The sequence below is a fragment of the Oncorhynchus mykiss genome, chromosome 7 (genome assembly GCF_013265735.2).
Source record: "Oncorhynchus mykiss isolate Arlee chromosome 7, USDA_OmykA_1.1, whole genome shotgun sequence".
Lineage (NCBI taxonomy): Eukaryota > Metazoa > Chordata > Actinopteri > Salmoniformes > Salmonidae > Oncorhynchus > Oncorhynchus mykiss.
In genome coordinates, this window is record NC_048571.1 from 62,230,821 (window position 1) to 62,244,269 (window position 13,449).

Consider the following 13,449-nt stretch of genomic DNA (forward strand, 5'->3'; position numbering starts at 1 on the left):
ATGGCCTGGTGTCAGGAAGGGCAGCAAAGAAGCCACTTCTCTCTAGGAAAAACATCAGGGACAAACTGATATACTGCAAAAGGTACAGGGATTGGACTGCTGAGGACTGGGGTAAAGTCATTTTCTCTTATGAATCCCCTTTCCGATTGTTTGGGGCATCTGGGAAAAAAGCTTGTCCTGAGAAGACAAGGTGAGCGCTACCATCAGTCCTGTGTCATGCCAACAGTAAAGCATCCTGAGACCATTCATGTGTGGGGTTGCTTCTCAGCCAAGGGAGTGGGTTCACTCACAATTTTGCCTAAGAACACAGCCATGAATAAAGAATGGTACCAACACATCCTCCGAGAGCAACTTCTCCCAACCATCCAGGAACAGTTTGGTGACGAACAATGCCTTTTCCAGCATGATGGAGCACCTTGCCATAAGGCAAAAGTGATAACTAAGTGGCTCGGGGAACAAAACATCGATATTTTGGGTCCATGGCCAGGAAACTCCCCAGACCTTAATCCCATTGAGAACTTGTGGTTAATCCTCAAGAGGCAGGTGGACAAACAAAAACTCACAAATTCTGACAAACTCCAAGCATTGCTTATGCAAGAATGGGCTGCCATCAGTCAGGATGGGGCCCAGAAGTTAATTGACAGCATGCCAGGGTGGATTGCAGAGGTCTTGAAAAAGAAGGGTCAACACTGCAAATATTGACTCTTTGCATCAACTTCATGTAATTGTCAATAAAAGCCTTTGACACTTATGAAATGCTTGTAATTATACTTCAGTATTCCATAGTAACATCTGATAAAAATATCTAAAGACACTGAAGCAGAAAACTTTGTTGAAATTAATATTTGTGTCATTCTCAAAACTTTTGGCCACAACTGTATATAGCCAAGTTATTGTTACCCATTGTGTATTTATTCCTTGTGTTATTTTTCTATTTCTCTTTTTCTCAGAATTTTTGGGAAAGGCCCGTAAGTAAGCATTTTACTGTTAGTCTGCACCCCATTGTTTACGAAGCATGTGACATTTGATTTATCTGTCGTGTGAATATTGTTGCTACAGAGTATCTTTCCTCTTAAAAAGAGAAATATTAAGTCATTCTATTCTATAGGGTGCCATTTGGGATGCATACTTTGGACTCTAACTGTTACGATCTGTGACATTGGCTTAGGAGGAAACCGCTATTACATCTTTGGGGATGTTTTATTTACTGTTTTGCATCAAAGTTTTTTTTTAACAAGCATTGGTCATAAATTATGATCCCCTATTTTTGTTGATTTTTTAAAATTGTTTCTAAAAGCTTTAACAAGAGCAAGGTATTGTGTTTCGTTTGACCTTGATCTGGCTAAGGGTCAAACTGGTTCAATCGCCAACAAATGACAAGGCAGTGAGTTGACTCATGTCATTCTTTGGATCTTGAAAATCCTCATTAGAGAAAGGCTTGTTCTCACATGGTATTGACTGGTTGCTTAGGATTTCAAATATGGTATGTGAATTGAGTGTATATAAACAAAGTAGTTAGGGGATTTTTGACAGATTTGATGCCATCTGTTGCATGGATACCATAGGGATTGCAATTTTCCACAAGTAGAAAATATTCTGCCATCATATATACCACGATGTGTACCTTACACTTACCTCAAACATACAATATGTTATATTTAGATGAAAGTGTCATGAAAAAACAATTGCAGGTCTCTCAGTCTTTGGAGGTGATTAGAGGACGCATTCAAGCCTCATGTTTGTAGTATTCGATTTTTTTCAGCCATCCCGTTACGTAAGAAATTGAATATTTTCACTTCTCGCGCTATTTCACCGCAGCGGATAGGTAGCTAGCCAGGGACGTTGGGTGAGTTTGTAAACATTAGACTTGCTCGTGTTCAGATATCAAGATGTTACCGAAAATACTTTGTCGTGGAACAATTGACCTTCTGTCACATTTACCTTCCCCATTCTGAAATACTTATTTGACGCGCCTCAAATTTTGTCAGTGCCCTAGCCAGCTAGCTAGCCTGTGTGACTGGGTGTTGTGTACAGTAAGTAACGTTATCCTCTATGGCAAGGCGTTAGCAAGTTAGCTGAAAAAAATCAATAAACTAGCTTAGCAATAACAGCGACCGCAAGAAGCCCTTTAAATTCGCTCGGCCGTGATTGCCAATGGTGGCTGATGGTTTGGTACAGACAGTACAGCAGACAATCTGGTGATAATGCTAATAGCCTGTCAGATATTGAATAACGTGGTCCGTTCTTCATCCTATCTGACATTATCTTGCTAACGTTATATCTAGCGTTAACTTAAAGTGCTGTTGTAATCATTGGCCCATGGCTAGCTAGCTAACAAGGAAGGGGCAAGATGGCTAGCTAGCTAGTTCGTTACCTTGTTAGCAGCTTCTGTTAGCTAGTTTCTGTGCTGAGACTGCGCTGTTTGTTGACAGTTAGCCGAAAGGAGGCCATTTACCTAGGACAGCTAACCAGTAGGCGTATTTTACCATTAGATAGCTAGTCAACGTTATGTATTTAACTTTTTACACCAAGATAATTAACATGGCTTTGTGTTATGTAATGTAAACAAAGTACTTTAATTGGAAGTAATGAACATTATTTATGTGAATATATCTGTTAACCCTAATTTATTGTCCAATACAGACCGTTTTTTTTATTACCTAGATGTAAAACCAGACAGAATAACACAGTTCCATTCTCTTCCTTTCCCATACCTCTTTATTGCAGGCTCTTTGTGTGAGATGGGGGACGATCGACCTTTTGTGTGCACCGCCCCAGGCTGTGGCCAGGTAAGGTCTCTTTCCCTCGTTTTCTCTTCATCCCATATTCTCTTTTCCCCCCACTCTTTCACCTCTTTTTACATATCTTGGATTTCAGGAGCCATCTGCTGTCTATCACCTGTGTCTTGTGTTATCTTTGTACACAGAGATTTACTAATGAAGACCATCTATCGGTCCACAAACACAAGCATGAGATGACCCTGAAATTTGGTCCTGCCAGAACTGACTCCGTCATCATTGCAGGTGCTTGCCTCTAGCATTCCCAGCATTTCTCAATTATACTGTATAAAGCAATTATATGTTAGATCATATTTTTGACTAGCTATTAAACAAACACTCGCAACAAGACCCCTAGAGGGCGTAGTTCTTCCTGATGTCGTACTACATCTTGGTGTCGACGCAGTCAGCCCAGCTGGCTATACACTCGTGTCCCCCATAAAACATCCCCCATTCAGGCTGCAAAGGCATCGGTTTCCTCCTTAACTCGCTGTAATGGTTCTACCACCATGCTAGACTGGCTAATGCTACTTCCTGATGTTGCAGACTAGAGTAAACAAGACTGCTGCCACCTGATTGGCTGAATGCGGTGTGCAACATCCGGAAGTTGCCAATTTCTCCCCTCTCTCTCTCTCTCACTAGACCAGACCCCCACACCCACCCGCTTCCTGAAGAACTGTGAGGAGGTGGGTCTGTTCAACGAGCTGGCCAGCTCCTTCGAGCAGGAGTTCCGGAAGGCCCATGAGGATGACCAAAGGAACAAAAACCCGGTGAGGATTGTGGAGGGGCTATGATGGGTTCGATTTTTAAACACGTAGTTTGACCAACTGATAAATGTTGTGTGTCTGGTTGTTGGTCCCCACACAGCTCACGGCCCCCCAGCTTCCGGCCCCACCCCTACAGACCCCCTCTGGGGTGAAAGAAGAGGATGAGGGGCCTCTGGAGGTTGACTCCTCCCCCCCAGGCAGTCCTGACTCCACCTCCAGCATGTCGGACAGCAGCAAAGAGCCAATGGTGAGAGGAAAGGTACAACCTGTGGTCCAGGTGAACTGGGTGTATGGTTGAACAGATAATCGTTGTGTATACTTTCCTCTTGTCAAGTTTGCATGGTAATTTGAGTGAGAGAGCGAAGGGAACAGTCGTGGCCAAAGAGAGGCTGCAAATTAATCACTTAGCTGTGAGGCAAGTAAAGATGTCAGCAAAAAGTTGAAACTTAGTGGGCCTCTTAGTGGGTTCACCTCAGCGGCCTATAGTGTCCAACTCTCACCTGAGTTTCTCTCAGGCTGTGTTTACAATTCTGATCTTTTTTTCACTAAGTGGTCTTTTGACCAATCAGTTTAGCTCTGAAAAATACCTGATTTGAAAGATCTGATGTGATTGGTCAAAAGACCAATTAGTGGAAAAAAGATCAGAATTGGGCTGTCTGTGCAAATGCAGCTTCTGTCTGACTGGATGAGATTTGTGTTGACAGGAGACTCCTCCACGGCCGGTGGTGAGCTCTGCCCCCACGCCAACTATTGTACGCCCAGGGTCCCTTCCCATTCACCTTGTTTACGACCCCCTGCACCCGACTCTGCCCTCGCCAACCTCTGTCATCACACAAACCCCGCCCTCCAACAGACAACTGGGGTGAGTCTAATCTGCCAAGATCTCTTTGTTTGTGTTCTCTCTGTCTATTTAATTTATACTAATCTATCTCCTGTTCTCAGCTCTCCGACAGGTTCCTTCCCGCTGGTAATGCATCTCCCCAACGGACAGACAGTCCCTCTCCTCCCCAGCCCAAATATGACCTCGGTCATATCTGTGAGTGAATCACATTTATTTATAATGCCCTTTTTACATCAGCATTGTGAGTAAAAGTAGTAATGTCTAATGAACATGAAAGTCTTGATAATGCCAGGTCATTAGCAGGTGTTATTTTGTCTTCTCTTATTTTGTCCCTTCCTGTGTAATTTGTAGCTGGCGAGGCCGTTTAATTTGGTGCCCAACATCCCTGGGATTCCAGGCCCTCCGATTGGTGGGACCAGCAGTGGCTCCTCCTCCCCATCTGGGTATAGTCTACAGTCAGAGGCCAAGATGGTGAGAGACGCATGCACCGGCAGGGACACACACACGCAGTTAAGAAATAAATATCAGTGGGCCTACCCATACCCATGGCAGTGGAAGGCAAAGGGAGGCAATGTTCTAAAGTTACTGAAACTTGTGGTCATTTTGGTAAATTACCAGTAGATTTTCAACCCTAGGAAGGCAGGTTGTTGATGTCTGTATGACATTTATGTGTCCCCCCATCCCTCCCACTCTCTGTAGAGGCTGAAGGCAGCGCTGACCCAACAACAGCAGCAGCATGGCCCGGGGGCTCAGAACGGGGCTGGAGAGGGCCCAGGGGGGGCAGGTTCCAGCCCCATTGTCCCCCAGAGACATGAACAGAGCCAGCAGCCCTCGCAGCACTCTGACACACCCTCTCCCGCACAGCCACAGGTAACACACACATACTGACACACACAATACCTAAGGGTCAGGTGGAATCTGCTAAAGGCTTCTGTTCTCCCTGGTTGTTACACTCTGTTAGGGCTGCAGCCCAGTCACTAGAGGGGAGTTTATACTAGAACTGATGTGAGGAGTCCCCTTTGAAAAGCCTAGAGGGCTAGTGGCAATGACCGACAAACTCCAGAAATGATCAAAATACTAGAAAGGACACTGAACAAACCAAAAGCTGTTACAAAACATGTTTTGTAGATTAAATATGCTGGAAACTAAAGGTATTGATAAGAGATATGGACTACAATAAAGGTTCCAAAAACACCCAAATACTTCCTTTTTAGTACTGCAATGCTCTCAGTATAGTGATGCAGGTCTTTAGATGTTGTACCCATGAAGTTGTCATTCCAAACTTTATCCGCAACGTTATATTCCATTTGTTTGGGCTCGAGCGATACTTCTGTGTAGTGCGCACATGGAAAGGTATCGTTCGAGTCCAACAAAATGGAATATAAAATTGCGGATCTTGTTCTTAGATCTCATGTCGCTTGCATGTATTTGCCAAACTTTTGTGCACAAACATTAAGTTAAAATATGCACAGGCACACTCTCATGCCTATATGATTTACATATACTCACACAGCAAACCAGCAGTGGCTCCTCCTCTCCATTTGGGTATAGTCTACATTCAGAGGACATGATGGTGAGAGGCGTATACATGGAAACACTTTAAAATACACATGAAAATAAATGCACTTTTACACACACACACACACACACACACACACACACATACACAAGCTCACACTCTTGTGCACTCTGGCATTGTTTCTCATTCTCTCATACATACACACCCAGTCCAGAGTGTATAATACCTTCCCCTCCCATCTTCCCCAGATGTCCCCAGCCCAGCCCACAGGTGGTAGGAGGCGGCGGGGTGCGGAGGTTGACCCAGACGAGAGGAGGCAGCGCTTCCTGGAGAGGAATAGGGCGGCGGCTTCTCGCTGCCGACAGAAACGCAAGGTGTGGGTTGGCTCTCTGGAGAGGAAGGCAGAGGACCTGGCTACCATGAATGTTTCTTTGACCGTGAGTCTACCGCCCTACAACCGTAACTGGACCTAGACTGTCTATTACAGTCAGTTACAATAGACCGTAACTGGGCTATTACAACAGCAAAGAAAGGCAAACTTAAAACATTGAACCCGTCTGGGATTGTATTATACTGGTAGGATCGCTAATATCATTCTCCTGCCCATGCGGTGTTATTGTATGCTTATCATTGGTTGAGAACAACTTTGTGTGTAAATTGTCTTGTGTGATGTGTTCTGTTTCTATCAGAATGAAGTGGGTCTGCTGAGGAACGAGGTGACCCAACTGAAACAGCTGCTGCTGGCCCACAAAGACTGCCCTGTCACTGCCATGCAGAAGAAGTCTGCCTACGTAGGTAATGTCGACAAACCATGCATGAATCAACTATCAATCACACAAGTATTTCATTCACTCCATCTGTTTGATTGTTAATTTAGGCTCTAATATATCTGTCCCCTTTCCATCAACCTGTACTTCTACCTACCTACCTACCTACCTACCGATCCATCAATCCAGGATCAACCTCCAACTCATCCATCTAATCTATTGCTTGCCTCTCACCTCTCTTTAAGGGTGAATGTTTCTCTCTCTGTCTGTAGCTGCAGGAGTAGAGGAGAACTCCAGGGACCCCCCCTCTGAGCCTATGGGTTCCCCAGCCCCGGTTATCCAGCACGGGCCTTCGCCCCTTGCCCCCAGCCCTGGGGCCATCACCGTCAACGGGCTGAGCGTCCGCGCGGCTGAGGCAGTAGCCATGTCGGTCCTGGCCGGCATGGGGGCGGCCCAGCAGGGAGGGGTCCTCATGGCCACACAGCCGCAGCCGGCCCCCAGATGATGAGCAGGCGCAGGGAGCCAGTAAGAACTCTACATTGGGCTTTACGAGGCTGGACTGGCACAATGATGTGTGCAAGAGATTGAAAGAGAGAAAGGGACCTGATTTGAAATCTGAAATTCCACCTGTTGATAGTACTTCTCACTCCCCTCCCCATCTTTCTCCATCCTACGCTCTATGACCTTGGACACACTTGATAGCCTCACAGCCAATGATAATCACTGAACAGACTGAGTAGTCCTGCCTCTTGGGCCCATTTTCTGATTGATCCTAGCTTGGATGCACTGTCACTGTCTACAGTTGAAGTCGGAAGTTTACATACACTTAGGTAGTAGTCACTAACTTGTTTCTCAACCACTCCCAACATTTCTTGTTAACAAACTATAGTTTTGGAAAGTCAGTTAGGACATCTACTTTGCATGACACAAGTCATTTTTCCAACAATTTTTTTACAGACAGATTATTTCATTTATAATTCACTGTATCACATTTCCAGTGGGTCAAAAGTTCACACACTAAGTTGACTGTGCCTTTAAACAGCTTGGAAAATTTCAGAAAATTATGTAATGGCTTTAGAAGCTTCTGATAGGCTAATTGACATCATTTGAGTCAATTGGAGGTGTACCCGTGGATGTATTTCAAGGCCTACCTTCAAACTCAGTGCCTTGTTGCTTGACATCTTGGGAAAATCAAAAGAAATCAGCCAAGACCTCAGAAAAAAACATTGTAGACCTCCACAAGTCTGGTTCATCCTTGGGCTCAATTTCCAAACGCATGAAGGTACCACGTTCATCTGTACAAACAATAGTACGCAAGTATAAACACCATGGGACCACGCAGCCATCATACCGCTCAGGAAGGAGACGTGTTCTGTCTCCTAGAAATTAATGTACTTTGGTGTGAAAAGGGCAAATCAATCCCAGAACCACAGCAAAGGACCTTGTGAAGATGCTGGAGGTAACGGGTACAAAAGTATCTATATCCACAGTAAAACGTCATAACCTGAAAGGCCGCTCAGCAAGTAAGAAGCCACTGCTCCAAAACCGCCATAAAAAAAGCCAGACTACGGTTTGCAACTGCACATGGGGACAAAGATTGTACTTTTTTGAGAAATGTCCTCTGGTCTGATGAAACAAAAATAGAACTGTTTGGCCATAATGACCATCATTATGTTTGGAGATGCAAGCCGAAGAACACCATCCCAACTGTGAAGCATGGGGGAGGCAGCATCATGTTTTGGGGGTGCTTTGCTGCAGAAGGGACTGGTGCACTTCACAAAATAGAAATTGTGGCAAAATGGCTTAAGGACAACAGTCAAGGTATTGGAGTGGCCATCCCAAAGCCCTGACCTCAAATCCTATAGAACATTTGTGGGTAGATCTGAAAAAGCGTGTCCGCGCAAGGAGGCCTACAAACTTGACTCAGTTACACCAGCTCTGTCAGAAGGAATGGGCCAAAATTCACCCAACTTACTGTGGGAAGCTTGTGGAAGGCTACCCAAAATGTTTGACCCAAGTTAAACAATTTTAAGGCAATGCTACCAAATACTAATTGAGTGTATGTAAACTTCTGACCCACTGGGAATGTGATGAAAGAAATAAAAACTGAAATAAAAAATTCTCTCTGCTATTATTCTGGCATTTCACATTCTTAAAATAAAGTGGGGATCTTAACTGACCTAAAACAGGGAATTGTGAAAAGCTGAGTTGAAATGTATTTGGCTGTAAACTTCCAACTTCAACTGTATATAGAAGTGTATGTACATACTCACACACCCGTGACATATACACACACTCGATCAAAGAATGTAATTTTTGTTGTCTATTTCCAATTCTTCTCTCCCCTGTCTACAGTGAATCTCTCCTTACATATTTATCTTCTTTATGCAGCTGTTAATCCTTGGGAAATTCTTTATCATCTTTAGGGCTGAATAAGTGTGAAATATTGTGTGTGCATATTGTTTTCCCCTTGTCATGGAGTGAGCCAAAGTAAGGATACAGTCCGTGTCTGGCCTTTTTTTGACCTCGTAGGAATTCTGCTTTCTGGCAACGTATGAAACTACTTATTGACTGCATGGATATTAGAGGACACTGATGAAGACCACTGTCTGTGTGCTGGTGTCTGTTAATATTATCGCTGGTTTTAACATACTGCTTTTCAAATGACTGATGCAAACAATGATAATGTCCTAATGTAACACTTGAAATGGTTAGGTTTTAGATTATACTTTATGTAATAATCAGCAAACTCTTCATTAGATAAATCATTTACCCAGGCTAAAGTTAGTTGAAGAAAAAGTAGTGCAATATATTTTTATATTCAATATTAATGTTCCTGCGTTTAGCCAAAGCATGTTTAGTGAAGTCAGTGGTAGAATGGGTGGTTCTAATTCAATGAAAATGGTTGACATTCTAGGTGATCAAAGAAAATGCATATCTGGATTAGGGAACATCTATATTGAGTTATAGATCATGTCTTAGGCTCAGATGCTTTACCCCATTTGAAAAACTACTGTCTATTGGAATATCACTTTTCTAAGACTCTTAATTTGAATATGGCATGAAATGTCAGTGAGGGATGTCCTTTTATGTTTTTACCACTGTCATTTAGCTTTGGGGAATACCATATTGTTTATTTCCTCATCTTTTTGTATTTTTTTTTAACATATCAATATTTTAAAATGTCATTTTATTGCTGTAGCTTCTCCACCCTGTCATGTTACCAGTCCCCTCATGTTCTGTCAAGAGGAGGGAAATGTCTGTCTTCAACAGTGTAACCTCTACAAACTATTGTGGAAATTGATTGTCTCTAAGAATGTGTTGAGGGATTTTTCCCAAATATGTATTCCACCTTAAGGCGGGTGAAATGAACTTGTGTATAGTCTCAACTAATAAACTATCTCCAGCAAAATAAATAATGTAATGGTTTCAGGTTAATCATTTTCATGCTGAGTATCTCTGTCTGCGTGCCTATCCCCTTGGTGCAGAGCTCCATGACAGAGTAGGAGCAGAAGGGGTGTCTGATCCGGTACTGGCTCAGGGTGCTCAGCCACAGGTGCCAAAAACTGGTGGCCCGAGTGGACTGGTTGCCCGAGTACGTAAGTACACACACGGAAAACAAGGTGTGTGTACCAGTGGAGGCTGCTAAGGGGAGAACGACTCATAATAATTTCTGGAACAGAGTGAATGGAATGGCATCAAACACATGGAAATCATGTAATTGTTGATACCTTTCCATTAATACCACTCTAGTAATTACCACATGCCTGTCCTGGCACTTACTACCATACCCTGTTCAAAGGCACTTAAACATTGTTTCAAGGTTTAAAAATCCTTCTTTAGCCTGACTCCTCTTCATCTACACTGATTGAAGTGGATTTAACAAGTGACATAAATAAGGGATCATCACTTTCTACTGGTTAGTCTGTCATGGAAAGAGCAGGTATTCTTAATGTTTTGTATGTTTGAAAATCAGAGTCCCCTGTGTGTGACTGTAAAGACCGTGAGGTGTGAGCCAGACCACCTTATAGTTTGATGAGCATAAATTATGTAAACCATGCCATGGCTATCTCAGTCACCAGATTTCAACCCAATTGAACACTTCCCTCACCATCAACAAAACATAAAATAATTTAATTTCTTATGGAGGTGGCATGATCATCCTACCAGGGCATAGCCATGGTAGCCAAAATCATGACCTACCTAGCATTTTTATACATGACTCTAAGCATGATGGTATGTAAATTATTAATTAGCGGATGAACTATACCTGTGTGGAAGCACCTGCTTTCAAAATATGTTGTATCCCCCATTTCACCCATCCCCAACTGTTTCCATTATTTTGGCAGTTACCTGTGTGTTCAGTTAGTGGTGTACAAAATGCTCTACATTCAGTTGCCAGAAAGTAACGCCAGGGGGAGCAGACCGTCTACTGATCTCATGCTCCAGTCACAACAATTAACATGGTCATGTGACAGATTCCTTTGGCGAGATGTTCATCGCTCACAGTTATGGCGGTGTCAGGGAGTCGCAAGGATGGAGTACAATCCACGTCTTGATATCTGATTTTTCTCGTTGACTCAGGAACGTGTTACCACTTTTCCTTGATTGTTACATACTACTCCGTATTATTCCTGCAACGATGGCGGGCCGAGGCGTGGATATGTCAGCACTACCAAAAGAGGTCAGGGACCAATTGGCGGAGTTGGATTTGGAGCTGTCTGAAGGTAAGGGCTTGGGACAGGGACAGGAGAAAGAGTTGAAGAGTTGTTGTGTCTGGTAAATGCTCTTATGAGTGTGTCCCAGATAAAAACATCAACAAACACCCGTCCCGTGTCAGTGGCGAGAGCTGCAGGCACGACTCGCTCGCGCTGCTCTGTTGCCCGGGAGGATGAAAACACTGACTTCCTTTTTTAGAAATTTCATTTAATTAGCTGGTTAGTGCCCTAAGAACATAGGTGTTGGTCTTTATTATTTTCGCCTGCAATGTCATAGTGTTGTTGAGTAATGACAATATATAGAGATATCACTTTTTGGATGAGGCTTTTGATATGGCTACAGTATTAATCGTATGCTACAGTATATCCCGTGACTGGATGTAATAATTACCACCAGAAGTATACCTCTCAACGTTAAAACAATCTTCCAATTTGCTTTGCAGTCAGTGCATTTTTCTCAAGTCGCTAGGCTATAAACTGCCTTCATGTTAATTGCAATATCAAGGAGACCATACAGGTTTTCTTCCTGTCATAGAAATTCGGTCAAAGCTCTCTCCCTCTTCACATGTCTGTTTCTGAAATCATAGTGCTGCTGCAGTGATGCTACACGTTCCATAGAACTACAACAAGGTAGACTGCTAAACTCTCTTGTTTATGTGGGAATGCAGCTTTCACCTTGTTTTGACAAATGGCAATGCTGAAAAGGAAATAATATGGTATAATGCAAGTCTCCTACTTAGTTGGTGAATCACAGTATTGCTGGTTCTGTGCTGTGCGGTTCCAACGCGCCTGGGGTTAGATTAGTAATGTTATGTTTCGGCTTTGGAGAGGATGTAGAGTACCAGTCAAAAGTTTAGACACAACTACTAATTCCAGATTTTTTCTTTGTGTACTATTTTCTATATTGTAGAATAATAGTAAGTACATCAAAACTATGAAATAACACACATGGAATCATGTAGTAACCAAAAAAGTGTTAAACAAATCAAAATATATTTTATATTTGAGATTCTTCAAAGTAGCCACTCTTTGCCTTGATGATAGCTTTGCACACTCTTGGCGTTCTCTCAACCAGTTTCACCCAGAATGTTTTCTTGAAGGTGTTCCCACATATGCTGAGAACTTGTTGGCTGCTTCCTTCATTCTGCGGTCCAACTCATCCCAAACCATCCACATATTCCATATGTGTTATTTCATAGTTTTGATGTCTTCACTATTATTATACAATGTAAAAAATAAAGAAAAACCCTTGAATGAGTAGGTGTGTCCAACCTTTTGACTGGTTCTGTATGTATGGGAAGAATAGACACCATTGGTGAATGACTGACTGGAGTCAGTTAGTTCTCTCCCTGACTCCCCTCTCTCCCACTGTGTGAACAGGGTAAATCCATTTGCATTCAATCACTTTTTAACATCCCCCCCTTTTGATTTGAACTAAACCTTTCATACATATTTTCCTATTGCAGGGGTGCAACTTTGGTTTTAGAAGTGGGGGGGGACATCTTAAACTAATTTTCTGCAATTCTACTAGGGCTGTCCCCGACAAAAAATACTCTTGGTCAACCAAGAGTAGTCTTTTCTTTAGACCAATTGATTGGTTGACATTTTTAAATGTGTATTTTTCAATATATAGACACCCTATGTGTTTTAATAAAATCAACTATATGTACTGAGCTTGTCTGATGCTTTAAGCAGGCTGTTTGATTAAATAATTAAGACATGCAAATTACTCGAGGGAGCCGGAGATGAAGATAGTCTAACCAAAAGAAAAACAACTATTCCCAACCCTCTTTTTTCCCGCTGCTTGCCTTAGCAGATTCTGTAATGGGCTACACCAGTGGTCGGCAACCTTTTCTATTTGGACTGTCAATTTATCTTACCATATCTACTAATCTGCGTGCCAGTTCTGATTTTAATATGCACATTTTTCTGGAACTGTTTTATTTATTTTTTATAATAGTCTTTGTATCTCAAAATCATAGAATGTAGATTAACCACAGGCAATCTAAATGAAAATTATAAAGTAACTTTTATTGCCGTTGCCAACTATGTTACAAAAT

General features: G+C 42.6%; 2 protein-coding genes across 11 annotated transcripts in view; both read left to right on the top strand.

Moving 5' to 3' along the window:
* The first annotated feature begins 900 nt into the window (after positions 1-900).
* LOC110528172 (cyclic AMP-dependent transcription factor ATF-7) lies at positions 901-7,663 on the top strand. 6 transcript variants are annotated; one of them, XM_021610002.2, is made up of 13 exons: positions 901-1,846; positions 2,728-2,789; positions 2,927-3,023; positions 3,420-3,547; positions 3,645-3,803; positions 4,249-4,406; positions 4,487-4,580; positions 4,737-4,856; positions 5,085-5,255; positions 5,899-5,958; positions 6,153-6,341; positions 6,594-6,699; positions 6,944-7,663. In XM_021610002.2, the coding sequence occupies exons 2-13, from the start codon at positions 2,742-2,744 to the stop codon at positions 7,174-7,176; spliced, it is 1,563 nt and encodes a 520-aa protein (XP_021465677.1). In that variant the 5' UTR covers positions 901-1,846; positions 2,728-2,741; the 3' UTR covers positions 7,177-7,663. The 6 variants fall into 6 exon arrangements, with proteins under 6 accessions (XP_021465677.1, XP_021465679.1, XP_021465678.1 ...); XM_021610004.2 differs by having other exon boundaries at positions 905-1,846; positions 3,645-3,791; XM_021610003.2 differs by lacking the exon at positions 901-1,846 and adding an exon at positions 1,853-2,033.
* A 3,501-nt stretch (positions 7,664-11,164) lies between these two features.
* The window catches only part of LOC110528174 (disco-interacting protein 2 homolog B-A), a 77,127-nt gene continuing 74,842 nt past the window's right edge, over positions 11,165-13,449 (top strand). For all 5 annotated transcript variants that reach the window (XM_021610010.2, XM_021610013.2, XM_021610014.2 and 2 more), the window contains exon 1: positions 11,165-11,398. In XM_021610010.2, coding sequence (XP_021465685.2) covers positions 11,314-11,398 — 85 coding nt within the window. In that variant the 5' untranslated portion in view covers positions 11,165-11,313. The remainder of the gene's footprint in view (positions 11,399-13,449) is intronic.